This window comes from Aotus nancymaae, unplaced genomic scaffold (assembly GCF_030222135.1).
Source record: "Aotus nancymaae isolate 86718 unplaced genomic scaffold, 86718_ANA_hifiasm-v0.15.2.pri h1tg000011l, whole genome shotgun sequence".
NCBI classification, from domain to species: Eukaryota; Metazoa; Chordata; class Mammalia; order Primates; family Aotidae; genus Aotus; species Aotus nancymaae.
In genome coordinates, this window is record NW_026988422.1 from 42529625 (window position 1) to 42555352 (window position 25728).

General features: G+C 41.4%; 1 protein-coding gene across 17 annotated transcripts in view; it reads left to right on the forward strand.

Moving 5' to 3' along the window:
• Positions 1-25728, forward strand: part of MGA (MAX dimerization protein MGA) — a 166395-nt gene that overhangs the window by 47392 nt on the left and 93275 nt on the right. For 11 of the 17 annotated variants that reach the window (XM_064374873.1, XM_064374877.1, XM_064374880.1 and 8 more), the window contains exon 2: positions 18527-19657. The exons of 1 other annotated variant lie outside the window; for it this stretch is intronic. In XM_064374873.1, the coding sequence (XP_064230943.1) occupies positions 18594-19657 (1064 nt within the window). In that variant the 5' untranslated portion in view covers positions 18527-18593. Of the gene's footprint in view, positions 1-9255; positions 9377-9639; positions 9726-18364; positions 19658-25728 lie in introns of those variants that run through there. 5 more of the 17 variants (XM_064374870.1, XM_064374872.1, XM_064374866.1 and 2 more) reach the window with 4 other exon arrangements.

Below are 25728 nucleotides of genomic sequence, written 5' to 3' on the forward strand. Positions count from 1 at the left end.
GATGCACAAAATAGACATGGTTATTCAATTCTTTCAAAGCTTGCTCTATAGCATAGTGAATAAAAATGTGAACTTTGGAGCCAGAGTATCTAGGTTCAAATTTTGACTCCTTACTGCTTTGTGACCTTGAACAAATTACTTAACCTTTCTCTTAACCTTTAACTTAACCTTTCAGTTTCATCATCAGCCTGCTTCACTGGTTATTAGGATTAGATGAGTATGGCAAATGCTGTATATATGTTAGCTTTTATTCATGGAGGAGACATTGAATAATCATAAGTAAATAATTATACATTTTGATAAGTACCATGAAGGAATAGAACAGGGTACTTTGAGAGAGAATTTAAATTAGGGAGTGGGGATAGCATTGCTAAGGAAGGGACTGACATTTAGACAAACTAGTAGAATGAATAGGTGTTACCCAGGTGAAGGTTTGTAGTGACTGGAAGCACAGCATTTCAGGCAAATAAAAAGGCAGTGCAAGAGCCCTTCTGGGAGAAAGTGTTTGGAGCATTTGAGAATAGAAGGTCATTGTGCCTGGAGTATGATGTGTTATGGGGAGAATGATTTGAACGCAGAGATCTGTATCCATACTAAAGAGGTCAGATTTTATTCTAAATGAAATGGGAAGCTAATGGAAGGTTAAATATGGCAGAAATGGCATGAACTGATTTATGTTTAGAAAGGGTCCCTTGATACTGTGTGAAGAATAGATTAGAGGAAAGCCAGAATGAGAGAGCCTAGAGAGAGAAAAGAAAAAAGTCTGTTGCAGTAGTCTGAGTAAGAGCTGCTGGTGGTTTGGACTAGGTTGGTGCATGGAGGTGGAATGAAGTGTGTGGGTTCAAAATGTTTTAAACTGAGTGCTTCTGCGTGCCATGTATACCATTGATAGAATCTGAGGGTACAGTTTAGAGGTTAAAAAGGACACATAGGCCGGGCACAGTGGCTCACACCTGTAATCCCAGCACTTGGGAAGCTGAAGTGGGTGGATCACAAGGACAGGAGTTGTAGACCAGCCTGGCCAAGATGGTGAAACCCCGTCTCTACTAAAAATACAAAAATTAGCCAGGCATGGTGGCAGGAGCCTGTAATCCCAGCTGCTTGAGAGGCTGAGGCAGGAGAATCACTTGAACCCGGGTGGCAGAGGTTGCAGTGAACTGAGATCAACCACTGCAATCCAGCCTGGGTGACAGAGTGAGACTCCACCTCAAAAAAAAAAAAAAAAAAAAAAAAGGACATATAGTTAGTCTATAGTTTATAGGGATGGGATGAGCAGGAGAGAGAAGACAATTATACAAATAAATATAAAAAATAGACCTGGGCCGGGCGCGGTGGTTTATGCCTGTAATCCCAGCACTTTGGGAGGCCGAGGCGGGTGGATCACGAGGTCAAGAGATTGAGACCATCCCGGTCAACATGGTGAAACCCCGTCTCAACTAAAAATACAAAAAATTAGCTGGGCATGGTGGCGTGTGCCTGTAATCCCAGCTACTCAGGAGGCTGAGGCAGGAGAATTGCCTGAACCCAGGAGGCGGAGGTTGCAGTGAGCCGAGATCACGCCATTGCACTCCAGCCTGGGTAACAAGAGCGAAACTTTGTCTCAAAAAAAAAAAAAAAAAAAAAAAAAAAAAAAGACCTGTGGTAAGTTCTAGGAAGAACAGTAAGTGGTGTTTTTATAGAGTATCAGAGTATCATGGTCAGGAAGGTCAGTGATGTAGAATGAACAGGAAGATTTGATAATTGATTTGATGTAGAAGGAAGGGAGATGAGGATATGTAGATGGATATGGAGAAAAATCTTACTGGGTTCTAGTCTTGTCATCTTCTATACTATCTTATTTATTTGTTTATTTATCGAGATGGAGTCTCGCTCTGTCGCCCAGGCTGGAGTGCAATGGCGCGATCTCAGCTCACTGCAACCTCTGCCTCCAGGTTCAAGTGAGTCTCCTGCCTCAGCCTCCTGAGTAGCTAGGATTACAGACACCTGCTGCCTCACCCAGCTAATTTTTGTATTTTTAGTAGAGACAGGTTTTTACCATACTGGCCAGGCTGGCCTTGAACTCCTGACCTCAGGTGATCTGCCTGCCTCAGCCTCCCGAAGTGCTGGGATTACAGGAGTGAGCCATTGCACCCAGCCTTCCACACCACCTTAGCTAGTAACCAAAAGTAAAGAAGAGGCTTTTTCCACACTACCAACTACATTTTTGCAATATGATTATTCTGCCTTTTCAATCAGAGCTTGAGTTTTTTGAGGGGAATTGTTTTTATTTATTCATTTTCCCCAGTTTTAGGGCTTAGCACATAGTTGATACTTAATAAATATTTAACTCATTGTAGCCTTATTTACTTATGCTAATAAGTATAGATAACCCCAAGAATGTAGAGTGGAAGTAATCATGAGATGAAAAATATTGCCTCTTTATAATCTCTACAATTTGTAATCTGTATACGTATAATTTGTACTGCATTCAAGTTGCTTGAATAATCTTCATGTTCTCTATTTCCATACAGCCTTTTCCTCTTTTTAAAACAGGCGTAGCTGGGCGCAGTGGCTCACACCTGTAATCCCAGCACTTTGGGAGGCTGAGGCGGGTGGATCCCCTGAGGTCAGGATCACTTGACCAAGATGGTGAAATCCCTTCTCTACTAAATATACAAAAAAATTAGCTGGGCATGGTGCTGGCACCTGTAATCCCAGCTACTCAGGAGGCTGAGGCAGGAGAACTGCTTAAACCTGGGAGGCGGAGGTTGCAGTGAGCCAAGATTGTGCCATTGTGCTCCAGCCTGGGCAAGAGAGCGAGACTTCGTCTCAAAAAAACAAAAAACAAAAGAACCCACCAAAAAAAAAAAAAAAAAAACCCAGGTGTTCCCCTGCCCTCCAGTAACATCACAGCTAACAATTTTAGTAAAGGTCAAGATTATAAAATATTTTTACAGTGTTTATTTTGAAGGAATATGTAAAATCTGACGTAGCAAGACCCCATCTCTACATTAAACAGAAAAAATTAGTCAGGTGAGGTGGTATGGCCTGTAATTCCAGCTACTCAGGAGGCTGAGAAAGGAGCATCACATGAGCCCAGGAGGTTGAAGCTGCATTGAGTCGTGATCACACCACTGCATTCTAGCCTGGGTGACAGAGTGAGACCCCCATCTCTTAAAAAAAAAATTCCATTTGATTTACTTTTCAAATAAAACAAGTTTCCCCCACCTTTTTTCCTCATATATGTGATATGCCTGAAGCCTAGTTTAAACTAAGTGTAATTTAACCTGCCTCTTCCTTTTACCATGTGTTCCACAGTTTTTCCTAGGTATGTGGTAATTGGGTAGGTGGTTCACTCTGTCTGACCTTGGTTTTACTACACTGTTCTGTACTGTTACCAAAGTTGCAGGATCTTGCCCCAGAGTAAAGGCTTTCCTGTTTTCCACGTTTCCCCCACCCCGATTCCCAAAGTAGTTTCCTAATCTTGTGGCTGTCGTTTGGTCTTGACTGAGATGTCTCTTGGCCAACATCCTCTTCTTCTGTATTGTGACTGATGAGAAGCTGACTCTTGACTTCTTGGCCTAGTGATTTATACCCAATCCCAGTCCTGTTGTATATTGTTTTTTTTCTATGAACACCAAATCTTAGCTATCTAGGGAGGCTCCTGTAGGGCCAATCAGTCATTTCTAAATACTTGTCCTCTTAGGCTGGTTGCAGTGGCTCACGTCTGTAATCCCAGCACTTTGGGAGGCTAAGGTGGGCAGATCATGAGGTCAGGAGTTCGAGACTAGCTTGGCCAACATAGTGAAACCCCGTTTCTGCAGGCAAGCAAGCAAGCTAGCAAGCAAATAAATAAATACTTGTCTGCAAAGAGGTTTTCAGTGATATATCACAGCAAAAGGACCAATGTAGTGAATTTTTTGTCTATCTAAATGTATTAAAAATAAGACTATTTATGAGATGTTCTTTCTAGTTGTTTTTAATCTTAAAGTGATCTTTTTTTTAAAAGAAATCATAGTAATAATAGATGATGGATTTTTTTTTTTTTGAGGTGGAGTTTCACTATTGTTGTCCAGGCTGGAGTGCAGTGGCACAATCTCAGCTCACTGCAACCTCCGCCTCCTGGGTTCAAGTGATTCTTCTGCTTCGGCCCCTTGAGTAGCTGGGATTATAGGCATGTGGCACCATGCTCGGTTGATTTTGTATTTTTAGTAGAGACGGGGTTTCTCCATGTTGGTCAGGCTGGTCTTGAACTCCATACCTCAAGCGATCCACCCGCCCTTTGCCTCCCAAAGGGATTATAGGCATGAGCCACTGTGCCCGGCCAATGATGGATGTTTTGTAAGATAAATTTTGTTCACCTTACAATGGTCCTCTAAATACTTTTTGGGATATTTTGCTGGTCTGTGATGTCCAATAGTTGGGGAATTCCTACGATGACCACCATAGCTCTTTTCTGTGAGGCAGTATTGCCCTTCATGTAAAGTAAGGATGGCTGCTTTCATATGCATTTACAAAAACTTTTCCAATATATTTTTTTCTCATAGGTGTCTTGATTTTTGCCTAATTCCAGCTTTGCAGTTTACTTGATCTATCCCCTCTTCTTTGGCTAATAACTCTAGTTTCTGTTTTTATACCCTTCTCGTGTATTTTAAATCTCTGTGCAGCCCTTGGCTTAGTTAGGTAAACATTTTCTTCTTAAAGCTTTCCTAGATAAGATGATTCTTCTAAGGGGTTAATATTATGTTTAAAACTTTTACTATGTTTCTTTTAGACCTATTATTTTTTGATTCATAATCCTTCTGAATCTGTCTTTCTGAACTTCAATTGTTTTATTGTTTTCTGACATTTTTCCTTTGTTATTAATTTTTTGAGACAGGGTCTCACTCTGTCACCTAGTTTGCAGTGGTGCCATCATAACTCACTGTGGGCTCAAACTCCTGGCTCAAACCATCTTCCTACCTCAGCCTCTTGAGCTGGGACTCAGGTGTGCACCACCATGCCCAGCTAATTAAATTTTTTTTTTTTAAATAAAGATGGGAAGTCGTTATGTTGCCCAGGCTGGTCTCGAACTCCTGAGCACAATCAGTCCTCATACTTCAGCCTCCCAAAGTGCTGGGATTACAGGCATGAGCCACTGTGCCATCTTTTAAATAAAAATGGAGTCTCACTATGTTACCCAGGCTGGTCTCAAACTCTTGGGCTCAAATGATCCTCCCACCTTGTCCTCCCAAAGTATTGGGATTACAGGTGTGAGCCACTGTGCCTGACATTTTCCCTTTAGAATTTAGTAAAACAAATTCACTGTTACTGAAGTGTCCTTTCTTTAATATATTTGCTGTTTTTTTCCTTGTAGATGACTATGTAACAGATGGTAGTCTCCATTACAACTTGTTGCTTCCATTACTAGATGGTATTATAACATTTTTTCCAATTTGTTCTAAGAATCTGCTGTTTTTGTTGATTTTCTAGGTAATACAGTTGTCCCTCAGTATCTGTAGGGGATTGGTTCCAAGATCCCCCCCTCCCCAGGATACCCAGATTCTCAGATGCTCAAGTCTCTTCTATAAAATGGCATAGTATTTGCATATAACCCATGTACATCCTCCCATATACTTTATTTTTTAGTTTACTTTTTTTTTTTTTTTTTTCCAAGACAGAATCTTGCTCTTTCACCCAGGCTGTAGTGCAGTGGTGGGATGTCAGCTCACTGCAACCTCCACCTCCTGGATTCAAACAATTCTCATGCCTCAGCCTCCTGAGTAGCTGGGAATACAGGCACATGCCACCATCCCCGGCTAATTTTTGTATTTTTAGTGGGGATGTCTGTGTTGGCCAGGCTGATCTTGAACTCTTGACCTCAAGTGATCTGCCCACCTTGGCCTCTCAAAGTGTTGGGATTACAGGCGTGAGCCACTGCGCCCGGATGAAGGACTTTTGTAAAAACAAAAGCAAGCATCTTTTGAAACTTGATCTGCATGTAGCCTTTATTTGATGAATGTTCTTTATCATATTGATATTTTAAATGAGGCTACATAGTCCAGGAGTTTATTCATGGTAGTGGTTTCATCTGAAGAGTGAGGTCTTTTTTTTCAGTCAGTTGAGAGAGGATGTTTTAGAAATCAGAACTGAAAGGATTGGATCTGAATAGATTGGATTAGGAGGTTTGTCTTGGTGGAATCTGTTAATTAAGTTGTGCCAATCTTTGGGGTTCTGCTGTAGACATCTGAAAAGTGTATCCTCAGCATATAGAAGGCACTCAGATATTTGCTGATTAGAGAAAGTGTGTATGTAAATGGGATAGTGCCTGTGTGTTTATAGGACAACCTGGGATCAAAACTGTGTACATTCTAGGCCAGATTGTTAAATTGCATGCATTCTCTATAGTTTTTTTTTTTCCTTTTCCCTTAATATTCAGAAAAATCCCCTTGAAAGTTCAGCTTAGGCAAGTCAAGGCAAAGACTTCTGTGTTAGGCTGGACCAATAAGTTGAGCTATGATAACTGAAAAAGGTGGAACTTAGGAGCATCACTTTAGCAGTTAGCTTGGCATTTTTAAACCTTGGATTATACATGGATGCCTTTTAAAGGAGGAAATTTCTTACATTATCCAAAGTATACAACTAAGAACTTCAGTATGAGACTACTGCATTAAAAGTTGAATGTAACCATTTAAGTGGTTACTTGAGGCAAATAAAAAAGAAAAACGAACAAGTGGTTGCTTGGTACCTGCATGATGGTAAACCCAAACTGGATCCCTGAAATCCATGTGGTGGTATTTTTAGAATATCATATAAAAACAACACAAGGTCTCATAGAACCCTTAGATTCTTGACATCTCCTGACCTTTCTAGGTTAGGCAGACTCCACTTTGAAAAACTATGGATAGTTTTCTTTTCCCACTGGGATATTTAGTACTGAATCTTGAAAGTTCAGCGTTGTTTTTTTTTTTTTTTTTTTTAAAGTATTTAGTAATATGTTTGCCTGGTGTAGGGAAAGAGTACCAAAAGATAATCTCCATTCCCCGTCTTCCCCACGAGTTGCCCTAGCAGATCCCTCAGTTAGAGATCATTTGGGTTAACTTGTCTCTTTGGGGATGCATGGTTGTTAACCAGTCATTCACACCTTAGGATCAGATGTTTTAATGCCTTTTTTTTTTTTTTTTTTTTGAGACAGTCTTGCTCGGTTGCCAGGCTGGAGTGCAGTGGCGCGATCTCAGCTCACTGCAATCTCTGCCTCCCAGGTTTAAGCAGTACTCCTGCCTCAGCCTCCCGAGTAGCTGGGACTACAGGCGCGTGCCACCACGCCCAGCTAATTTTTGTATTTTTAGTAGAGACGGGGTTTCACCATGTTGGGCAGCATAATCTCCATCTCTTGACCTCGTGATCCGCCAGCCTTGGCCTCCCAAAGTGCTGGGATTACAGGCGTGAGCCACCGCGCCCGGCTGGAAGTTTTTTTTTTTTTTTTTTCTTTTTGAGATGGAGTCTCCCTCTATTGCCCAGGCTGGAGTGCAGTGGTACAATCTCGGCTCACTGCAACCTCTGTCTCCTGGGTTCAAGCAATTCTCCTGCCTCAGTCTCCCGAGTAGCTGGGACTACAGGCACGTGCCGCCACGCCCAGCTAGTGAGTTTTGTATTTTAAGTAGAGATGGGGTTTCAGCATGTTGGCCAGGCTGGTCCTGAACTCCTTACCTCGTGACCCACCTCGGCCTCCCAAAGTGCTGGGATTACAGGCATGAGTCACCGCACTCAGCCGTTTTAATGCTAAATCAACATAAATTTTTATTTCTTACCCAGAAAATGGAAGTTTTTTTTATGAGGAAACCTTAGATCCTTGAGCAGAAGGCATTCTTGGTAAGGTGGGAGATTTTTACAGGGCAGCTTGTAGGAATGGTTCTTAGGGTCAGGGAAGAGGAGGAAGGTGTTAAACTGTTACATTTCTTTGCCTAGGATCTTGAATGCTCTTGCTGACGGTGCCTGAATTGGGGGGTTCAGAATGCCTTCAGAAGTCTGTAAAGCAGCCTATACGTTTTCTAGTTCAGACTATTCCAGCAGTTTCTGTCCATGTTGTCTATCTCCTCAGGAAGAGCAAAGTGTAGAGAAATAAGGTCCTTCCTAAGTAAAAAGTAGGTCAGATCAGTAGTGTTGGATAAGCCTTCTCCTGTTGATTCCTTCCTCTTAGTCTCCTCATTCTCCTCCATAGTGTTTTGTATTAAGTTACCTAGCATATCATGTCGTAGGTTCTCAGTGCTTGCTAATTCTTATAAGATGGTGAAAGAAAGCAGTTTTGGATCACAGACCACACATTCTGCTCTCCTACTCCTTACTCGTCTTTTTTGCCTCTTTTATCTCTCTTTAAACTACTCTTCCTTTTTACTGGTGTGTCAGCAGCACAGAAGAAAGAACAGCTGGTAAGGAGTAGAGAAGGATAAAGATAACTAATTTTTGAAGGTTAGGAGAAATACTGTCCATTGATTTAGTTCAGCCACTGCCTGAAACATAATAGATATTCAGTAATATTTTCTTTGCACCTCATAGCATAAATGTCTTCAAGAAACAAAAATTGAATGCACAGGATCAAGGCACTAAAGCTCAGATAACACACTCCTGCAAGTTTCTTGTTTCCCTGTTTTATCAAGATGTCTCTCATCTTTATATCAGGCAATTTAGTGGCAACTCTTCGCTTTCCAACTGCGCACTGAGTCTTTCGGTCTCCTCCCCATTTTTCCTAGTCGTCTTCGGATGTGGATGTTGTAAACTCGACCATCCGTCTCTCAAGGTCGTTGCTTCAAGGTTTCCCAATGCTCTGCGGCTGTCCAAGCCCCGGCACTCTGGGGAGGAAGACCTCGAATTCATTTGACGGGCTTGTGGAGGCTGGGGGTCTGCGGAGCCCCGTGTGGGTGGGGCTGGGCGCGGCCGGGGCGGGGCCGGCGAGGAGCCCTAGGGAAAGGGTGAAAGGCACAGTTAAGAAAGGCCTGGCAGGCAGTGGTTTCACAGTTTCCACGAAGGCTTCGTGTGCAAGCCTGAGGAATCTAGGTGCCTCCCTCCTGCCTCGCCTTTCTTGATTCTAGAAGCTTCAGTAGGCTTTTCTGGGTTCCTGGGACCCGGAAAAGCAGCGGCTTCCACACTGGGGGCGGGTCCCAAGGGTCTTGCTGCTGCTCTGGGGCCATTTGGACTCCTGGTGTTGGGGGAGGGGCCAGGGAGGTGCTGCTCGCGTCTCTTTTTGCGCCTGCGCGGCGGGCTCCGCTCGGGTAGGAGCGCGTGCGCGGTGACGTGGACGTCCGGTGCGCGCGCGCAGGCTCTTCAGCTGGAGCGGACACACGGTGTGCGAACCGAACAGAATAACCCGCCCCCAGCGGGATGTGAGGGACTCCTGGTGAGGCCGGCCACGCCCCGCACGGTAACTCTCGGGCCTGGGTGGAGGGCATCGCTTAGTAATGGCCCGATTGGAGTTTTTCGAGAGTTTGAAGCTCTTGTGTATTTGAACGGCGTGAGAAACGTTCCGCTGAGAGAGCTTCGCACGCCCTCGCCAGGCCGGGCCTTGCGCGGGGCCGCCTTTGGCGCGCGCCTATGGTCCCCTGAGCTAAGCTGCGCATGTCACCTCGCGCGCGTCCCCGGCCTCACTTCCGCGTCGCTCAGCTACCTAAGTGGGAACATCGACGCCAGAGAGAGCGGCCACGAGGCGGGAGGGGTGAGAAGCGCCCATGACTCGGCCCTGCCTTCGCGTGCGTGGGGTGCCGCTCCGCGTGGTACGTCTGCGTGACAACTTCTAGCCCGGCGCCGGGCTCTAGGTCAAGAGCCATGCTTACGTGCTTTGCAGTTTAGAGCCTAGGTCTCGTGCTTCTAGAACTGCAAGGGAAACAGTGCTGGCGTCGCTTTTCTGAGGAACTGGGCGCAGCGTTTTGACACCTGTGTAAACGTGTCTTCTAACAAGTAATTTCCGGCCAAATTGTTTGAGGCAGGACGGCAAGTTTAATAAAGGAGGGCGAGGAAGTGAGCTGTAGGAGTGGGGACTTGGTAAACAAAGGACCGGTGTTGCGTAAGTGTAGAAATGAGGGAGGGGAATACAGGTGGGGAGAGTAGGTGTTATTTTCTTTTTCCCTCTGTGGGGCAGCCTTTGCCTAGTTCTGATTTTGGGGTTTCCCGTTTCTGTTAAATGGTTAAGTAGGTCTCTGCCCTCAGGGCTAGGTATCTGAGACATTAACAGCTCCTCCTCGACCCCCGCCACCCTTCCCCCCGCTCTTCACGAAGCACCAGTAGCCAAAGTTGAGGACTCTGTGTGTCAGAAAGAATAAGGAGAAACTAGGGATCATTTCAGACTGGGTCGAGAGTGCAAAGTGGTAATGTCTTGCTGTGCAGATTTTTACCTTGCCTTTGGAACCCTGGGAATGCCTTCTTCCTCTGGCTGGGGTGGAAGCAGGAACGGGTAAATGAGGTCTGAAAGGAGGTTACTGATGGCAGACCAACCTAAGAAACCAAAGTGCACTCTTTTAGAGGGAAGATAACTTTCCCAAGGTTTGCCTCGCCGGAGCAAACACGTGGATCATGAGAAGTCTCGAGCCCACCCGCACGCGGGTTGTTGTAGAGCTTGCCAGGCTTATGCGGCTAAGTCCCCTGTTAACTGCTTGCTCTGTTCGTTCTTTTTGGGCACGACGCCGCGGCTAGGCTGCAGGGAAAGTGCCTGGGGGCGGCGTGACGGCTGCTGGGAAGGGGGTTGGCCGGGGAGGGTCTGGTGGCTGATTCTGTAGTCTCCAAGGTAACAGAATGCGGCTGGGTCCCGCAGCGCGATCTTCGGGTTCCGGCCGGCTGCACGTGATCTTTCGGGACTCCTCTTCCCCGGAAGAGCTTTCCTTGCGGCATTTTTTCACGTGGTTCTTGGCTGCTGTCCTTTGCAGTTGAAATACAGCGATTGTGGTTCATTAATAGTCGACGGCGACTGCTCCTCTCGGGGATGGCAGTGAGAGTCTTTTACTTTCCTGCGTATTGGAACAGCGCTAGTGTGTCTTTCGCCTACGGTTATGTTTTCTAGCGTTTATGTGGGTTAAGTGGGTTGGGTCCACTTAACAGAACACACAGGCTGAGGACTTGAGAAAATTTCAGTGCCCTGGGTACCTTGGCATACTTACTTCAAGTTTGACTACTGCCCGTTTCTGCCTTAAAAGTTCTTTAAATTCTGCTTACCCAACGGCTAGGGACCTGTCAGCTTGCTGTCCCTGAGTTGTAGTTAAGGGTCCATTCCTAGGAATAGAAAATAATCCTGAGGCCAGCAGTAACAAATGGTATCTGGGAAGAGAAGGGGTCAGTACTCTCTTTAGGCAGGTGCAGTTCTGTGCCTTAAAACCTAAAAGTGTTTCAGATAATATTTTGACATTTGACCTGTAAGGTTGTGACGATAAAATGCTCAGGATATTGTCTGTTCCAAAGTGAATGCTTCTTAATAAATGGCAAGTACTATTTAGTAAGTTAGTAAAAATAAGCAAATGATGGTTAAGAGCTATTAAGAAAGTATTAATAGTTGGCTATTTTATTGTCTTTGCTTATTTGTTGTCATGTTCTGATCATATCCACATTTTATTTTTTAAGATACTTAAAATTTCTTGACCCAGTGTTTGTTGGTAAATACTGAAATCTAAGTAAACCTGCTCTCTTGAAATTTGAGTTTCACAAATGTAATTTTTCTTTTTTTTTTTTTTGAGACAGAGTCTCGCTCTGTTGCCAGGCGCCAGGCTGGGGTGCAGTGGCACGATCTCGGCTCACTGCAACCTCTGCCTCCCGGGTTCAAGCAATTCTCCTGCCTCAGCCTCCCGAGTAGCTGGAACTACAGACGCGCGCCACCACGCCCAGCTGATTTTTGTATTTTAGTAGAGACGAGGTTTCACTATGTTGACCAGGATGGTCTCTATCTCTTGACCTCGTGATTCGCCTGCCTCGGCCTCCCAAGGTGCTGGGATTACAGGCGTGAACCACTGCGCCTGGCCCACAAATATAATTTAACTTAATCATATTTTTGTAGTGAAGGATTATTTTAAGGAACATACTAAGATACTGGTGTCTGCCATACAGTAACGTATTTATTGTATGAAAGGTTGTAGATGTTTATAGCAACTTGGAAAACGTTCAGAATGTGTTGCTTAGCGGTTGAATATTTGTGTATGTAAAGTAATGATACGGTCTTGGAATTTTGATTTTGTGTAACTAACTTTGGGGATTGGGCACAGTACATAAATCACTGAATTAGGAAACTACCTAGTAAAACCAGTGTATTTTGTGAGTTGTATTAGGGTCATTGCTTTAGTAGTTAAACATTTCCCAAAAGGTCACTGGTGAAAAGATAATTAAAATAGGGAGTTTGGAATTGTAACAATTTATGGAACTTGTCACATTACTTACCAAAAAATGTTTTCTGTGATAGCTTTTGTGTGTGTATGTCTTCTGGTGTGACATTTCAGAGTGTTACTGAATTTTCTCCTCCACTGTTTATTTTGTTGGCTTGTTATTACTATTTTATCTAGATAAAAAAAACTTGATGTTGAAAAGCTGAACTGAAATTTTTTGAATGTTAATGTATATATATGTACCAAAATTGTGGTTTTCATTAAAGCTTTTAGTTTTCCAGAGTATTTTAGGATGTTGCTAGAAGATTTACTTCTTCATGAGTACCCTACCCCTTTTTTTTCTTTACTTTTTTTTTGGCGGGGGGGATGGAGGCTCACTCTGTCTACAAGGCTAGAGTGCAGTGGTGCTATCTCTGCTCACTGCAACCTCTGCCTCCCGGGTTCAAGCGATTCTTGTATCTTAGCCTCCCTAGTAGCTGGGCCTACAGGTGCACACCACCACGCCCCGCTCATTTTTTGTATTTTTAGTAGAGAGGAGTTTTGCCATGTTGGCCAGGCTGGTTTTGAACTCCTGGCTTAAGGTGATCCGCCTGGCTCAGCCTCTCAAAGTGCTGGGATTATGGGTGTGAGCCACTCCCCTGGCCTAGCCTACCCCTTTTTAAAGTCCATTTGAGTTTTGCAGTTGGCTGAAGATTGTTTTAGACCTTAGAGTGCTCTTGGTTTATCTGAAACATGCTGAATATCCTTAATTGACTGCCCTTTGATTAGAAAATTGAAATGTTTTATACTATTTATCTTAGGAAAAAAAAAGGAAATTCACCTGTAGCTCCAAAACATAGGCATATCCTTATAGTGAAATGGAATCTGTGCTCAGATTGACGTAGAATAAAAATTTCATTCCTTATTCTTAAACCAGTAGCTGTTATGACTCAAGATAGAGATGGTTTTAGCCATAAATTAAGTCTTTAATTCAGTGCATTTTCATTAACTAATGGATTAATTTGATTAGTGGAGTTAAAAAAACTGGCCTTATACAAATCATAAGTCAGAAAGTTGGTTTTCCTGTCTTCAGGCACATTTTTACATTTTTTAATTAGATGCCTGTACACAAAGGTTAATCTGACTTCCCTGCACTTGCTTAGGCAAAAAGAAAAACTCAAAATGTGTGTATATAAAGTTAGTGTAAAATTTACTTCAAGTGCAGTCTAATTTTTCACTAAACTGGATTTTTGTTAGTTGCATCTTTACTATTTCATAGATTAATCTTTAAAAGATGGTAATTTTTAAAGCATTGGTTAAAACTTCTCTGTCTTGGTTTTACCGGTGATGATCTGAAAGCCAAAATTTTACTACTATAGAAAGATAATGCTTAAGAAATTCTGCACCTTTTCATGTAATTCATAGGTTGGGGATAACTAAAATTTTTTCATGTACTTCTTTGCTGCCTTAGTCATATTAAATGCAACTAAGGATGTTGTGCTCACATGGGACACATACACAGGATGTTTTGCATACTTACTAAAAAAAATAGTTTGTGATTTGTAACAGAAGCCTTGAAGTTTATGAATAAATACAAGCGAGGATTTTGCATTGTTTGAATTATACCACATTGTAGAGGTATTATTTTTTGCCAGCTCTTTAAGTTTTAATATTTTACCTTATTTGTGACTTCTGAGTCTGTTTAGTTTTTTTGTTTGTCAATCTCTGGTAGGTATTGCCTAAGTGTGTTAGTTTTAGAAAACCAGTCAACTTCATAGGTAAAAATCAACTTCATATGTAAAAGCTTGAGGCAGCTTTTGAAAAGAATCACTGTAAATTTTTTCTATCTTTTAAAAATAAACTCCACATGAGAGGAGAGATTTTGTTGTTGTTCCTCACCTTCCCTGATATTAGTTCATTAATGTTAGAAAGTCAATTTCTGTTTTTAGCTCTAGTCATAATAGGAAACACTAGTCAACGTTTTTGAAGTCTTGATTTAAAAAATATCTATAGACTAACAGATATTTTAAGCTTTGGAGCTGTATGACCAATCTTGTAAGAAGAGGTAAAATTCAGATTAGATGCTTTTGTTGCACATCATTAGCTGTGATGAAAAATAAAATACTTTATAATGAAGAAGACCAATAAGTGGCTGAATTTGATTAAGATTATTGACCCACTTACACAGGAATGGTGATGTAGCATCTTCCTTTTTGTATAAAAACTAGAAGCTATAGCTTTTTTTTTTTTTGAGATGATGTTTTGCTTTGCTGCCAGGCTGGAGTGCAGTGCAGCGATCTTGGCTCACTGCAACCACTGCCTCCCGGGTTCAGGGGATTCTCCTGCCTCAGCCTTCCGAGTAGCTGGGATTACAGGCATGTGCCACCACCCCCAGCTAATTTTTGTATTATTAATAGAGACAGGATTTCACCATGTTGGCCAGGATGGTCTCCATCTCCTGATCTTGTGATCTACCCTCCTCGGCCTCCCAAAATACTGGGATTACAGGCGTGAGCTACCGTGCCTGGCCATAGCTATAATTTAGCATATCAGTTCAGTTGATTTTAGCAATCAGATCACTCTGTCCCCCTCTGTTCCCCTCTCCCCATCTCCCCCCCTCCCCCTCTCTCCCCCTCTCCCCCTTCTCTCCCCCTTCTCTCCCCCTCTCCCCCACTCTCTCCCCCTCTCTCCCCCTCTCTCCTCCTCTCTCCTCCTCTCCCCCTCTCTCCCTCTCTCCCCATCCTCTCTCTTTCTTTCTCTTCTCTTCTCTACTCTTCTCTCTTCTCTCCTCCCCTCCCTCCCCTTCCCTCTCCCCCTTCCCCCCTCCCCTCCCTCCCCTCCCTTCCCCCTCACTCTGTCATCTAGACTGGAGTGCAGTGGCACCATCACAGCTCACTGCAGCTATGGCCTCCCCACCCCCAGGCTCAAGTGATCCTCTTACCTCAGCCACTCAAGTAATTGGGACTCCGGGTACACACTATTGTAGAGGTGGAGTCTCACTGTGTTTTCCATGTTGGTCTCAAACTCCTGGTCTCAAGCAATCCTCCTGTCTCAGCCTCCCAAAGTGGTGGGATTATAGGCATGAGCCACCATGACTGGCCTCAAATTTCTTTATTATTAAACTTTTTATTGAGATACAATTCATATAACATATAATTCATCATTTTACAGTATACACCAAAAAGAAATCCCACACCCATTAGCAGTTAGTCTGTTACTCCTCCCCCTGAAACCACTAATCTGCTCTCTGTTTCTCTAGATTTGCCTGTGTTGGACATCTCATATAAATGGAATCATACAATATATGTGACCTTTTTCTTTATAACTTTTAATAATTAATTTAATTTTAGCTTTATTTTTTGAAGAGGTGGTGTCTCATTCTGTCGCCTAGGCTGGAGTGCAATGATGTGATTATCGCTCACTGCAACCTGAACTTCCAGGGCTGCTCAAGGTGTCTTCCTGCCTCAGCCTCCTAGCCACCATACCTGCTAATTTTTTTTTTTTTTTTTTTTAAGAGACCGACTCTGGCTGTGTTGACCAGGCTGGTCTTGAACTTCTCACCTCAAGCGTTTCTCCCACCTTGGCCTCCTAAAGTGCTGAAAGTATAGGCGTGAGCCACTGCACCTGCCCCACCTGGCCTGTTTTTTAGTTTCTGAAAGTTGCATATTCACAAAGCACAAAATTTATAAAGTATAAAAGGGTATCTTTTCCAAGTCATCAAGTCTTTCTTGGATATGACCAATACTACCGTTTTCTTTTCTGTCTTTCTGCAGATAGTCTGTGTCAAGCAAATAGATACATGTTCTTTTTCATTCTTTGGCTTTTTATTTAGTTTAAACACCAAAATACTATTTCTTTGACTTTGAAAAGGTAAAATCTTTTACAAGGTTAGAAAACTACCGTTTATCAGGTACTATGTTCACTGCTTAGATGATGGGATTGTTAGATGCCTAAACCTTATATTTTGCAGTATACTCATAAACAAACCTGCCCGTGTACTCCTTGCCTGAAGTTTAAGAAGTACAGTAAAAAACTTTTAAAAGATGTATAGCACAATTTACAACTCTACTGAACATTTTACACTTAATGTATCTTGTAGATATTTGTTGTATGCATTCATTAAGCTTATACATTCTTTTTTATTACTGTTACCATTCCACTCTGTGGATGTGCTGTCATTTGCTTTACCATTTTAAGGACTTCTCTTCTTCTCTCTAGTCTTTTGCTGTTATAAATGGGAATGCAGGGAATAATCTTGTATATACCATTTATAACAGGTGTGTGTATTTAAAATAAAGTCCTATAGTGGGTTTTACCAGTAAATTAAAAAAAAACAAAGTCTAGAAAAACTTCTTTGTCATAGGATGATATTTGGATTCGTACTTTTGATATTTTCAAGTTGCCCTGTGTCATAGAGATTCTGTTATTTTTACACTCCCAGTAACTGGTTAGGGGAGAATGCTGGTTGATGTATACCCTTTCCAACCCTACGAAGCTTTGATTTTTGCCAGTCTGATAAGTTAAAAAAACAGTATCTCAAGATGATTTTCATTTTCTATCCTCTTACTCTCAAACTATGTGTATATTCCTAGGCATTTGTGTTTATCATTTTTCTGTTAGGTATTTGGTCTCATTGATGTGTAGGAACCCTTTAAAAATTATCACTGTTATTTATTTTAATTTTAATTTTTTAAGACAGAGTCTCACTGTTTCGCCCAGGCTGAAGTGCAGTGGTGCCATCTCAGCTCACTGCAGCTCCACCTTCTGGGTTCAAGAGATTCTCCTGCCTCAGCCTCCTGAGTAGGTGGGATTATAGGCGCACGTCACCACGCCCAGCAGTTTTTGTGTTTTTAGTAGAGATGGAGTTTCACCATGTTGGCCAGGGTGGTCTTGAACTGACTTCAAGTGATTCGACCTCCTTGGCCTCCCAAAGTGCTTGGATTCCAGGTGTGAGCCACTGCTCCTGGCCGTTATGATTTTTTAATAGAGACGGGCTCTCACTATGTTGGGCAGGCTGGTCTGGGACTCCTGACTTTAAGGGATCCTCCTGCCTTTGCCTCCTAAAGTGCTGGGATTGTAGGTGTGAGCCACCATGTCCAGCCCTCTTTGTATATTAGGGAAATGAGTTCTTTATAAGTTGCAGATACTTTTTCCTGGTTGTTTGCATTTTGATTTTGCTTAAATGATTTTGCTAGATTAAAGAATTTACGGAATATTTAATTTTTTAATTTTAATTTTTAGTTCTTTGAGACAGTCTTTCCTTGTTGCCCAGGCTAGAGTGCAGTGGCATAATCTTGGCTCACTGCAACTTCTGCCTCCTGATTTCAAGTGATTGTCATGCTTCAGTCTCCTGAGTGACTGTGATTACAAGTGTGTACCACCACACCTGGCTAATTTTTTTAAATTTTTAGTAGAGATGGGGTTTTGCTGTGTTTGGCAGGCTGGTCTTGAACTCCTGGCCTTAAGTGATCCACACGCCTTGGCCTCTTAAAGTGCTGAGATTGCAGGTGTGAGCCACGGCACCAGGACTTATATAATGTTAAATTTATCAACTTTTTTTTTGGCCTTGCTGGTTTTAGGTTTTGTGTCTTATCAAAAAGCTTTTCTCAGGATTTAGGAATAAAAAAATTAAATATTAGATTCATCTGCATTTTTTTTTCATTGTAAGGTCCACTGAGTTCCAGTGATTTGTCATGGCTTCTTTAAATGTGTGTACTAAGAAGTTAAGATAGCTTTTTACTTGAAACCATGTCTGTCTCCTGAACCATGTGAAGAACTAATTTTGTACAATTAGCTTTTATTTACTTATTTAATTTGCTCATCCAGGAGAACTTGATATATGAAGGAATCTTCTGGGAAATTAATTCATAAAGTGTTAGGATACTTTAAAAATGCATAACCTTCAAATTTACCTTTTTAATTTTGTATACTTATATTTTTTATAATGAATATACACTTCTGTTTCTTTGTGTGAGATTATAGTATTTATAGTGAATTGTGAGAGGATTAGGATATGGGCATCTTAACTAATTAAATTTAAATAAGCTTTAAAAAATAATTAGATATTCCAGAATAAATATTCTTAATGTGATTGAAAGGCTTAGAAGCAAAGTCTTGGAAGAATTTAGGACTATTTCGGGAATGACATAATCATTCTTGTATTTTTGTTCAAGAAATAAATATTCACTTGATTAAAGGGTGTTTTTTGTTTTTGGTTTTTTTTGCTTGTTTCTTAGGATGGGAAGGCCATTGTGACTATGTGGTGATTACAGTTGTCTTACTACTGAGTTTCCTACTGAAATCATGGAGGAGAAACAGCAGATTATATTGGCTAATCAAGATGGTGGAACAGTGGCAGGAGCAGCACCTACCTTCTTTGTCATCCTAAAGCAGCCAGGAAATGGCAAAACTGATCAAGGAATTTTGGTTACTAATCAGGATGCCTGTGCTTTGGCTAGTAGTGTGTCATCACCAGTAAAATCTAAAGGGAAGATTTGCCTTCCAGCTGACTGTACTGTGGGTGGAATCACTGTTACCCTCGATAACAATAGTATGTGGAATGAGTTCTATCATCGAAGCACAGAAATGATTCTGACCAAGCAAGGAAGACGCATGTTTCCTTACTGTCGTTATTGGATAACAGGTTTAGATTCAAATTTGAAGTATATTCTTGTCATGGATATATCTCCTGTGGATAACCATCGTTATAAGTGGAATGGTCGTTGGTGGGAACCCAGTGGGAAGGCTGAGCCTCATGTTTTGGGGAGGGTTTTTATTCATCCAGAATCTCCTTCCACAGGTCATTATTGGATGCATCAACCAGTATCTTTCTATAAACTCAAACTTACCAACAATACACTGGACCAAGAAGGGCATATCATCTTGCACTCTATGCATCGTTACCTGCCGAGGCTTCATTTGGTGCCTGCAGAAAAGGCTGTGGAGGTGATACAATTAAATGGCCCTGGTGTCCACACTTTTACCTTTCCACAGACTGAATTCTTTGCAGTAACAGCTTATCAGAACATTCAGATTACTCAGCTGAAAATAGATTACAATCCATTTGCCAAAGGCTTTCGTGATGATGGGCTGAATAGTAAGCCCCAGAGAGATGGAAAACAAAAGAACAGCTCTGACCAAGAAGGGAATACTATTTCCAGTTCTTCTGGTCATCGGGTCCGTCTTACAGAAGGTCAGGGGTCAGAGATACAACCAGGTGATTTGGATCCTTTGTCAAGGGGTCATGATACATCAGGCAAGGGTTTGGAGAAGACTTCCCTTAATATAAAACGAGACTTTCTTGGTTTCATGGATACTGATTCAGCACTTAGTGAAGTTCCTCAATTGAAGCAAGAGATTTCTGAATGGTAAGTAGTAGTTTTTGTGTTCTTAGAAATAAAAGGAAGATTGAGATGGGCCGGGGTGTTGTATTTAACATGTTGCTTCTGTGGAATGTTACAGATGTCGATAAATTGTAAGCCACTATAAAATATACTTAACTGCTTTTACATTCTGTGAAGTGACTGTTATGAGTATCTGTTGGGTTCAGGATCTAGGATTGTAGGCAAATTGGATAACTTATCAGAATTATTCATATATATTTTGAATGTTCCTTGATATCCTTGGGGAGTTGGTTCCAGGACCACAAGAGAATACCAAAACCTGACAGTGCTCAAGTCCTTTGTATAAAATGGTGTAGTATTTGCAATATAATCTAAGCAGATCCATGTGTATACTTTAAATTTGCTCTAGATTACTTACAATATCTAATACAATGCCTACATATCACATACTTTAAATCAGCTCTAGATTACTTAAAATATCTAACATAATGCCTGTACATTACTTGGTTTGTGTGGATTCAATGTAGTAGTACTCAGTGCGTGGCAAATTCAAGTTTTGCTTTTTGGAACTTTGTGAAATCCTCCCCCTTGTTTCATCCCAAATATTTTGGGTTTGTGGTTGGTTGAATACACAGCTGCAGCCTCCATGGAAGATTGATTGTATAGACAACTCATGATTACAGGCAACTTTCTTTATCTGAGGGGGACTGGTTCCAGGACCCTCTCCAGATACCAAAATCTGAGGATACTCACATCCCTTAGTTGGCCAGCTGTATCTGTGGGCACAGAACCAATGGATGTGGTGAGTCTGCTGTAATTGAAGAAGGGAAGAAAAATAACCCCAAATCATAATGGAAACAAAACTTATCTATATAAGGCAAAAAATGGATTCAGAGTTATTTTTAGTATCTAATGTTTGTGAATTTACTGCCCTATGGATATCCTAATCCATAAATTGCCCAACCAAAGAACAAGCTGAAAATTATTACTTGTTAAAATAGCGTGCTTAATGTTTCTTTTTTTAAAATTTACCTGGCATAACTGAAGCTTTGTACTCTTTGACCAACATCTTTCAGTCTGTCTCTACCCTCGGCAACAACCATTCTACTTTTATGAATATTTTGCAGTATTTTTTGTTTTGTTTTGCTTATTTCACTTTAGCATAGTATTCTCTAGGCTCATCTATGTTGTCACAACTGGTATGATTTTTGTCTTTTTTTTTTGGAGATAGAGTCATGCTCTGTGGCCCAGGTTGGAGTACAATGGTGTAATCTCAGCTCACTGCAACTTCTGCCTCCTGGGTTCAAGTGATTTTCATGCCTCAGCCCTCTGAGTAGCTGGGATTACAGGCATGTGTCATTGTACCTGGCTGATTTATTTTTAGTAGAAATGGAGTTTTGCCATGTTGGACAGGCTGGTCTTAAACTCCTGGCCTCAAGCTATCCACCTACCTCGTCCTCCCAAAGTGCTGGGATTATAGGAGTGAGCCACTGTGCCTGGCCCTAATTTTTATCTTTTTAAAGGCAGAATAATATTCCATTGAAAAAATACACAGTTGGCCCTCTGTATCTGTGGATTACTCATCTGTGGATTCAACCAACTGCAAATTAAAATTTTTGGGAAAAGAATTGTATCTTTACGGAACATGTGCAGACTTTTTTTCTTGCTATTACGTAAACAATGTGTTATAACTTTTATTTATATAGTATTTACATTGTGTTATATAAATAATCTAGAGATGATTTAAAGTATATGGCGGGGATATACATAGGTTATATGCAAATACTACACCATTTTACGTCAGAGACTTGAGCATCTGTGGATTTTGCTATCTGGTCCTGGAACCAATCTCCCATGGATACTGAGGAACTACTGTATAAGTTACATTTTATTAATTCTTTCCTTTATCAAAGGACTCAGGTTTCTTCCATATCTTGACTATTATGAATAAGGTTGTTGCTTCTTTTTGCTTGAACTTGCCTTATTTATTTATTTTTGAAACAGAGTCTCTGTTGCCCAGGCTGGAGTGCAGTGGCACCACCTCGGCTCACTGCAGCCTTGGGCTCCCAAGTACAAGCGATTCTTCTACCTCAGCCTCCCAAGTGGCTGGGATTACAGGTGTGCACCACCACGCCCGGCTAAATTTTTTGTATTTTTTTTGTAGAGATAGGGTTTCACCACGTTGGCCAGGCTGGTTTCAAACTCCTGACCTTGGGTGATCCACCTGCCTCGGCCTCCCCAGGTGTTGGAACTACAGGTATGAACGACTGTGCCCGGCCTGAACTTGCCTTATTTTGACTTTTTTTTTTTTTTAAGATGGGGTTTCACCATGTTGGTCAGGCTGGTCTTGAACTCCCAACCTCAGGTGATCCGCCCGCCTTCGCCTCCAAAGTGCTTGGATTACAGGCGTGAGCCACCACACCCGGCCTTATTTTGATTTTTAAACCCAAGTTCAGCAAAAGTAAATCAATCCTTGCACACGACTTTCCTTTGCTTTCCTTTTCTTGCTAAAATTGTAGGCTACTTAACAGCTACTGTTTTTGGATTTGGAATCCCCATGCTCATGAGTTTCCCTTCCTTTGTCTGTGATCTCTGGTTATTATTTGCTTTTTCTAAGGATTATTACAGCAGGAGTAAGTGCTACTCAAGCAATGTATACAGTTTTTTTTGCTGTGATATTGTTTGTAATTGCAAATGGTAGATGCCATCTTTAAACTTGATACCTCAGCCACATCTTAATCATCTTGATTGTCTAACACAATTAAAATAAGATTTAAACAGTTGACCACAAATTATATTTTTACCCTTGTTATCTAGAAACAGTTTAATCTACCTCTGGATGATGCAGAATTTATTAAAATTTCTTTAGAGGATAGAGCCTGAAGGAATTTGTTAGCTGAAAGGATCAGACGTATTTTTGTTGGTTTGTTTTTTGAGACAGTGTATGGCTGTGTCACTTAGGATGGGGCACAGTAGCACAATCACAGTTCACTGCAGCCCCAACTTCCTGGACTTGGGTGATTCTCCTACCTCAGCTTCCGAGTAGCTGGGACTATAGGCATGCACCATCGTGCCTGGCTAATTTTTTGCATTTTTAGTAGAGACGAGGTTTTGCCACGTTGCCCAGGCTGATCTCAAACTCCTGAGCTGAAGTGATCTGCCAACTTGGCCTTTCATAGTGCTGGAATTACAGGCATGAGCTGCCGCACCCAGCCAGGTCTATTTTTTTGTTATATATAGCAGCTGTTGGGATTACATAATGGTTGAGCTTTTGATTTTAATGGATCAAGAGAGTGATTCAGATTCATTACTGTATAGTATCTCTGTCACTGGAGGGAGAAAAGCAACTTGAGTCATGCCCTAAGAAATAGCATTATCTTCGTGTATGAAAATGGTATTTAGCTATATGTAAACTTTGTCTCTTAAGTGCTTGATTTGGGAGCAGAAATTATTTTTAGGCAGGAATGGGGCAAATCTGGCCTGTAGCCTATTTTTGTATGTATATAAGAATATGTGACAGAGAAGACCATATGATGCTTGTAAAGCCTAAAATATTTACTGTCTGTTCTTTTACAGGAAAAATTTGCCAACCTCTGATTTAAGGATTTAAAAAATTATATACACATGCATGTACATACACACACACACACACACACACGTTTTTTTTCCCATTTTCTGTTCAGTTACTGATATATAATTGCTCTGTCACTCTACTTTGTTTTAGCTGATGTTGTCATTGGTAAACACACTTATCTTTATTTAGGCTTTATTTGCTACATTTGCTGTTTGAACATTTTTCTCCTACTTTAAACTATATTTTTGTTTCCTTGGCTTTTATTGCATCATTTACTTGGTTCTCCTAACTCTTGATTTTTCCCTTCTTTCAGTTATTCTTACTTATGAAGGTCATTTCCTAGTGTTATGCTCTTGTAGTTATTGTTGTTTTTTTTTTTTTTTTTTTTTTTTAGGCAGAGTCTTGCTTTGTTGCCCAGGCTGGAGTGCAGTGGTGCAATCTTGGCTCGCTGCAACTTCCACCTCCTGGGTTTCAGTGATTTTTGTGCCTCAGTCTCTGGAGTAGCTGGGATTACAGGTGCATGCGACCATCCTTGACTAATTTTTGTATTTTTAGTAGAAACGGGTTTCACCATGTTCTCCAGGCTGGTCTCCAACTCCTGACCTCGTGATCTGTCCACATCGGCGTCCCAAAGTGCTGGGATTACAGGCATGAGCCACCACACCTGGCCTTTTTTTTTTTATTTATTTTTATTTTCATTTTTTTTTTTTTTTTTTTTAGAGATGGAGTTTCACCATGTTGGCCAGACTGGTCTCAAACTTCTGACCTCAAGCAATCCACCCGCCTCGGCCTCCCAGAGTGCTAGGATTACAGGCGTGAGCCACCGTGCTGGGCATTCTTTTTTTTTTTTGTCAGACAGTCTTGCTCTGTCACCCAGGCTGGAGTGCAGTGGTGCGATCTCGGCTCATTGCAACCTCTGCCTCTCAGGTTCAAGTGATTCTCCTGTGTCAGCTTCTTGAGTAGCTGGTATTACAGGCACCAGCCACCATATCCAGCTAATTTTTGTATTTTTAGTAGAGATGAGATTTTGCCATGTTGGCCAGGCTGGTCTCAAACTCCTGACCTCAGGTGATCCTCCTGCCTTGGCCTCCCAAAGTACTGGGATTACAGGGCATGAGCCATTGCACTTGGCCGAGTATTTTTGATGGTATAAGATAAGGGTTTACCTTCATTCTTTTGCCTGTGTGTATCCACTTTTCCCATCACCATTCATTAAAAAGACTTTCCTTTTCCCATTGAATGATCTTTGCACCTGTTGAAAATCAATTGGCCACATATGTGAAGATTGATTTCTCAGCCCTGTGTATTCTGTTAGCCTGTGTGTTGATCTTTATGCTGGTACCACCTTATTTTGATTATTAGAAATTTTGAAACTGAGCAGTGTGTGAGACCACCAACTTTGTTCTTTTTTTTTTTCCCCTTGGTGCTAAACCAGAGAACTTTGTTCTTATTTTTCAAATTTGTTTTTGCTATTTAAGGTCTCTTGAGATTCCTTTTCTTTTTTTTTTTGAGATGGAGTCTCACTCTGTTACCCAGGCTGGAGTGTAGTGGTGTGATCTTGGCTTACTGCAACCCTGCCTCCTGTGTTCAAGCGATTCTTCTGCCTCAGCCTCCCAATTAACCAAGCCTGGCTAATTTTTGTATTTTTAGTAAAGACAGGGTTTCACCATATTGGCCAGTCTTGAACCCCTGACCTCGTAATCTACCGGTCTCAACCTCTCAAAGTGCTGGGATTACAGTCACTGCGCCTGGCTGAGATCCCATTTTCTACCTTTGAAAAATCCCATTGGGATTTTGATAAGCATGCTATTGAATTAGTACATCACTTAGGGTTGTCTTCCTATTCATGAACGTGGGATATCTTTTAATATTTTTCAGTAATGCTTTCATGGTTTTCAATGTAAAAGTGTTCTGCATTTTTAGTTAAATCTATTCCTAAGTATTTCATTCTTTTTGATGCTATTATATATTGAATGGTTTTCTTTTTTTTATATTGCTCATGGCTCTTTTGTATTGCATATTGTTGATTGTATAGAAATACAACTGATTTTTGTGTGTTGAGTTTGTAGCTTTCAACTTTGCTGAATTTGTATATTAATTGAGTGGTTTGTGTGTGGGTTGTGTTGAGAGGGACTGAGTGGGTTTCTTTTTGTGGATGTATGTGTGGATTCTTGAAAGTTTTCTATATATAAGATTGCACTATCTATTAATAGAGATACCTTTACCTACTTCTTGACAATTTGTATGTGCTTTATTTCTTTTTCTTGTCTAATTGCTCTAACTGGGACTTTCAGTACTATGTGGCAAAAGTGGGAGCATTGTGGTTGCAGTTTGTCTTTTTCTAGTGATTAGCAAAGTTGCACACCTTTTTGTATTATTTATTGATTGTTGGGGTCACTCAGGTGATTGTGTATATGTGTATATTCTTGGACACTGTTTTATTCCCTTAATCAGTTTGTCTACCCTTAAGGTCCAAATCACATTGTTTTAATTGGTATACCTTTATGTCAGTAACTGCCTG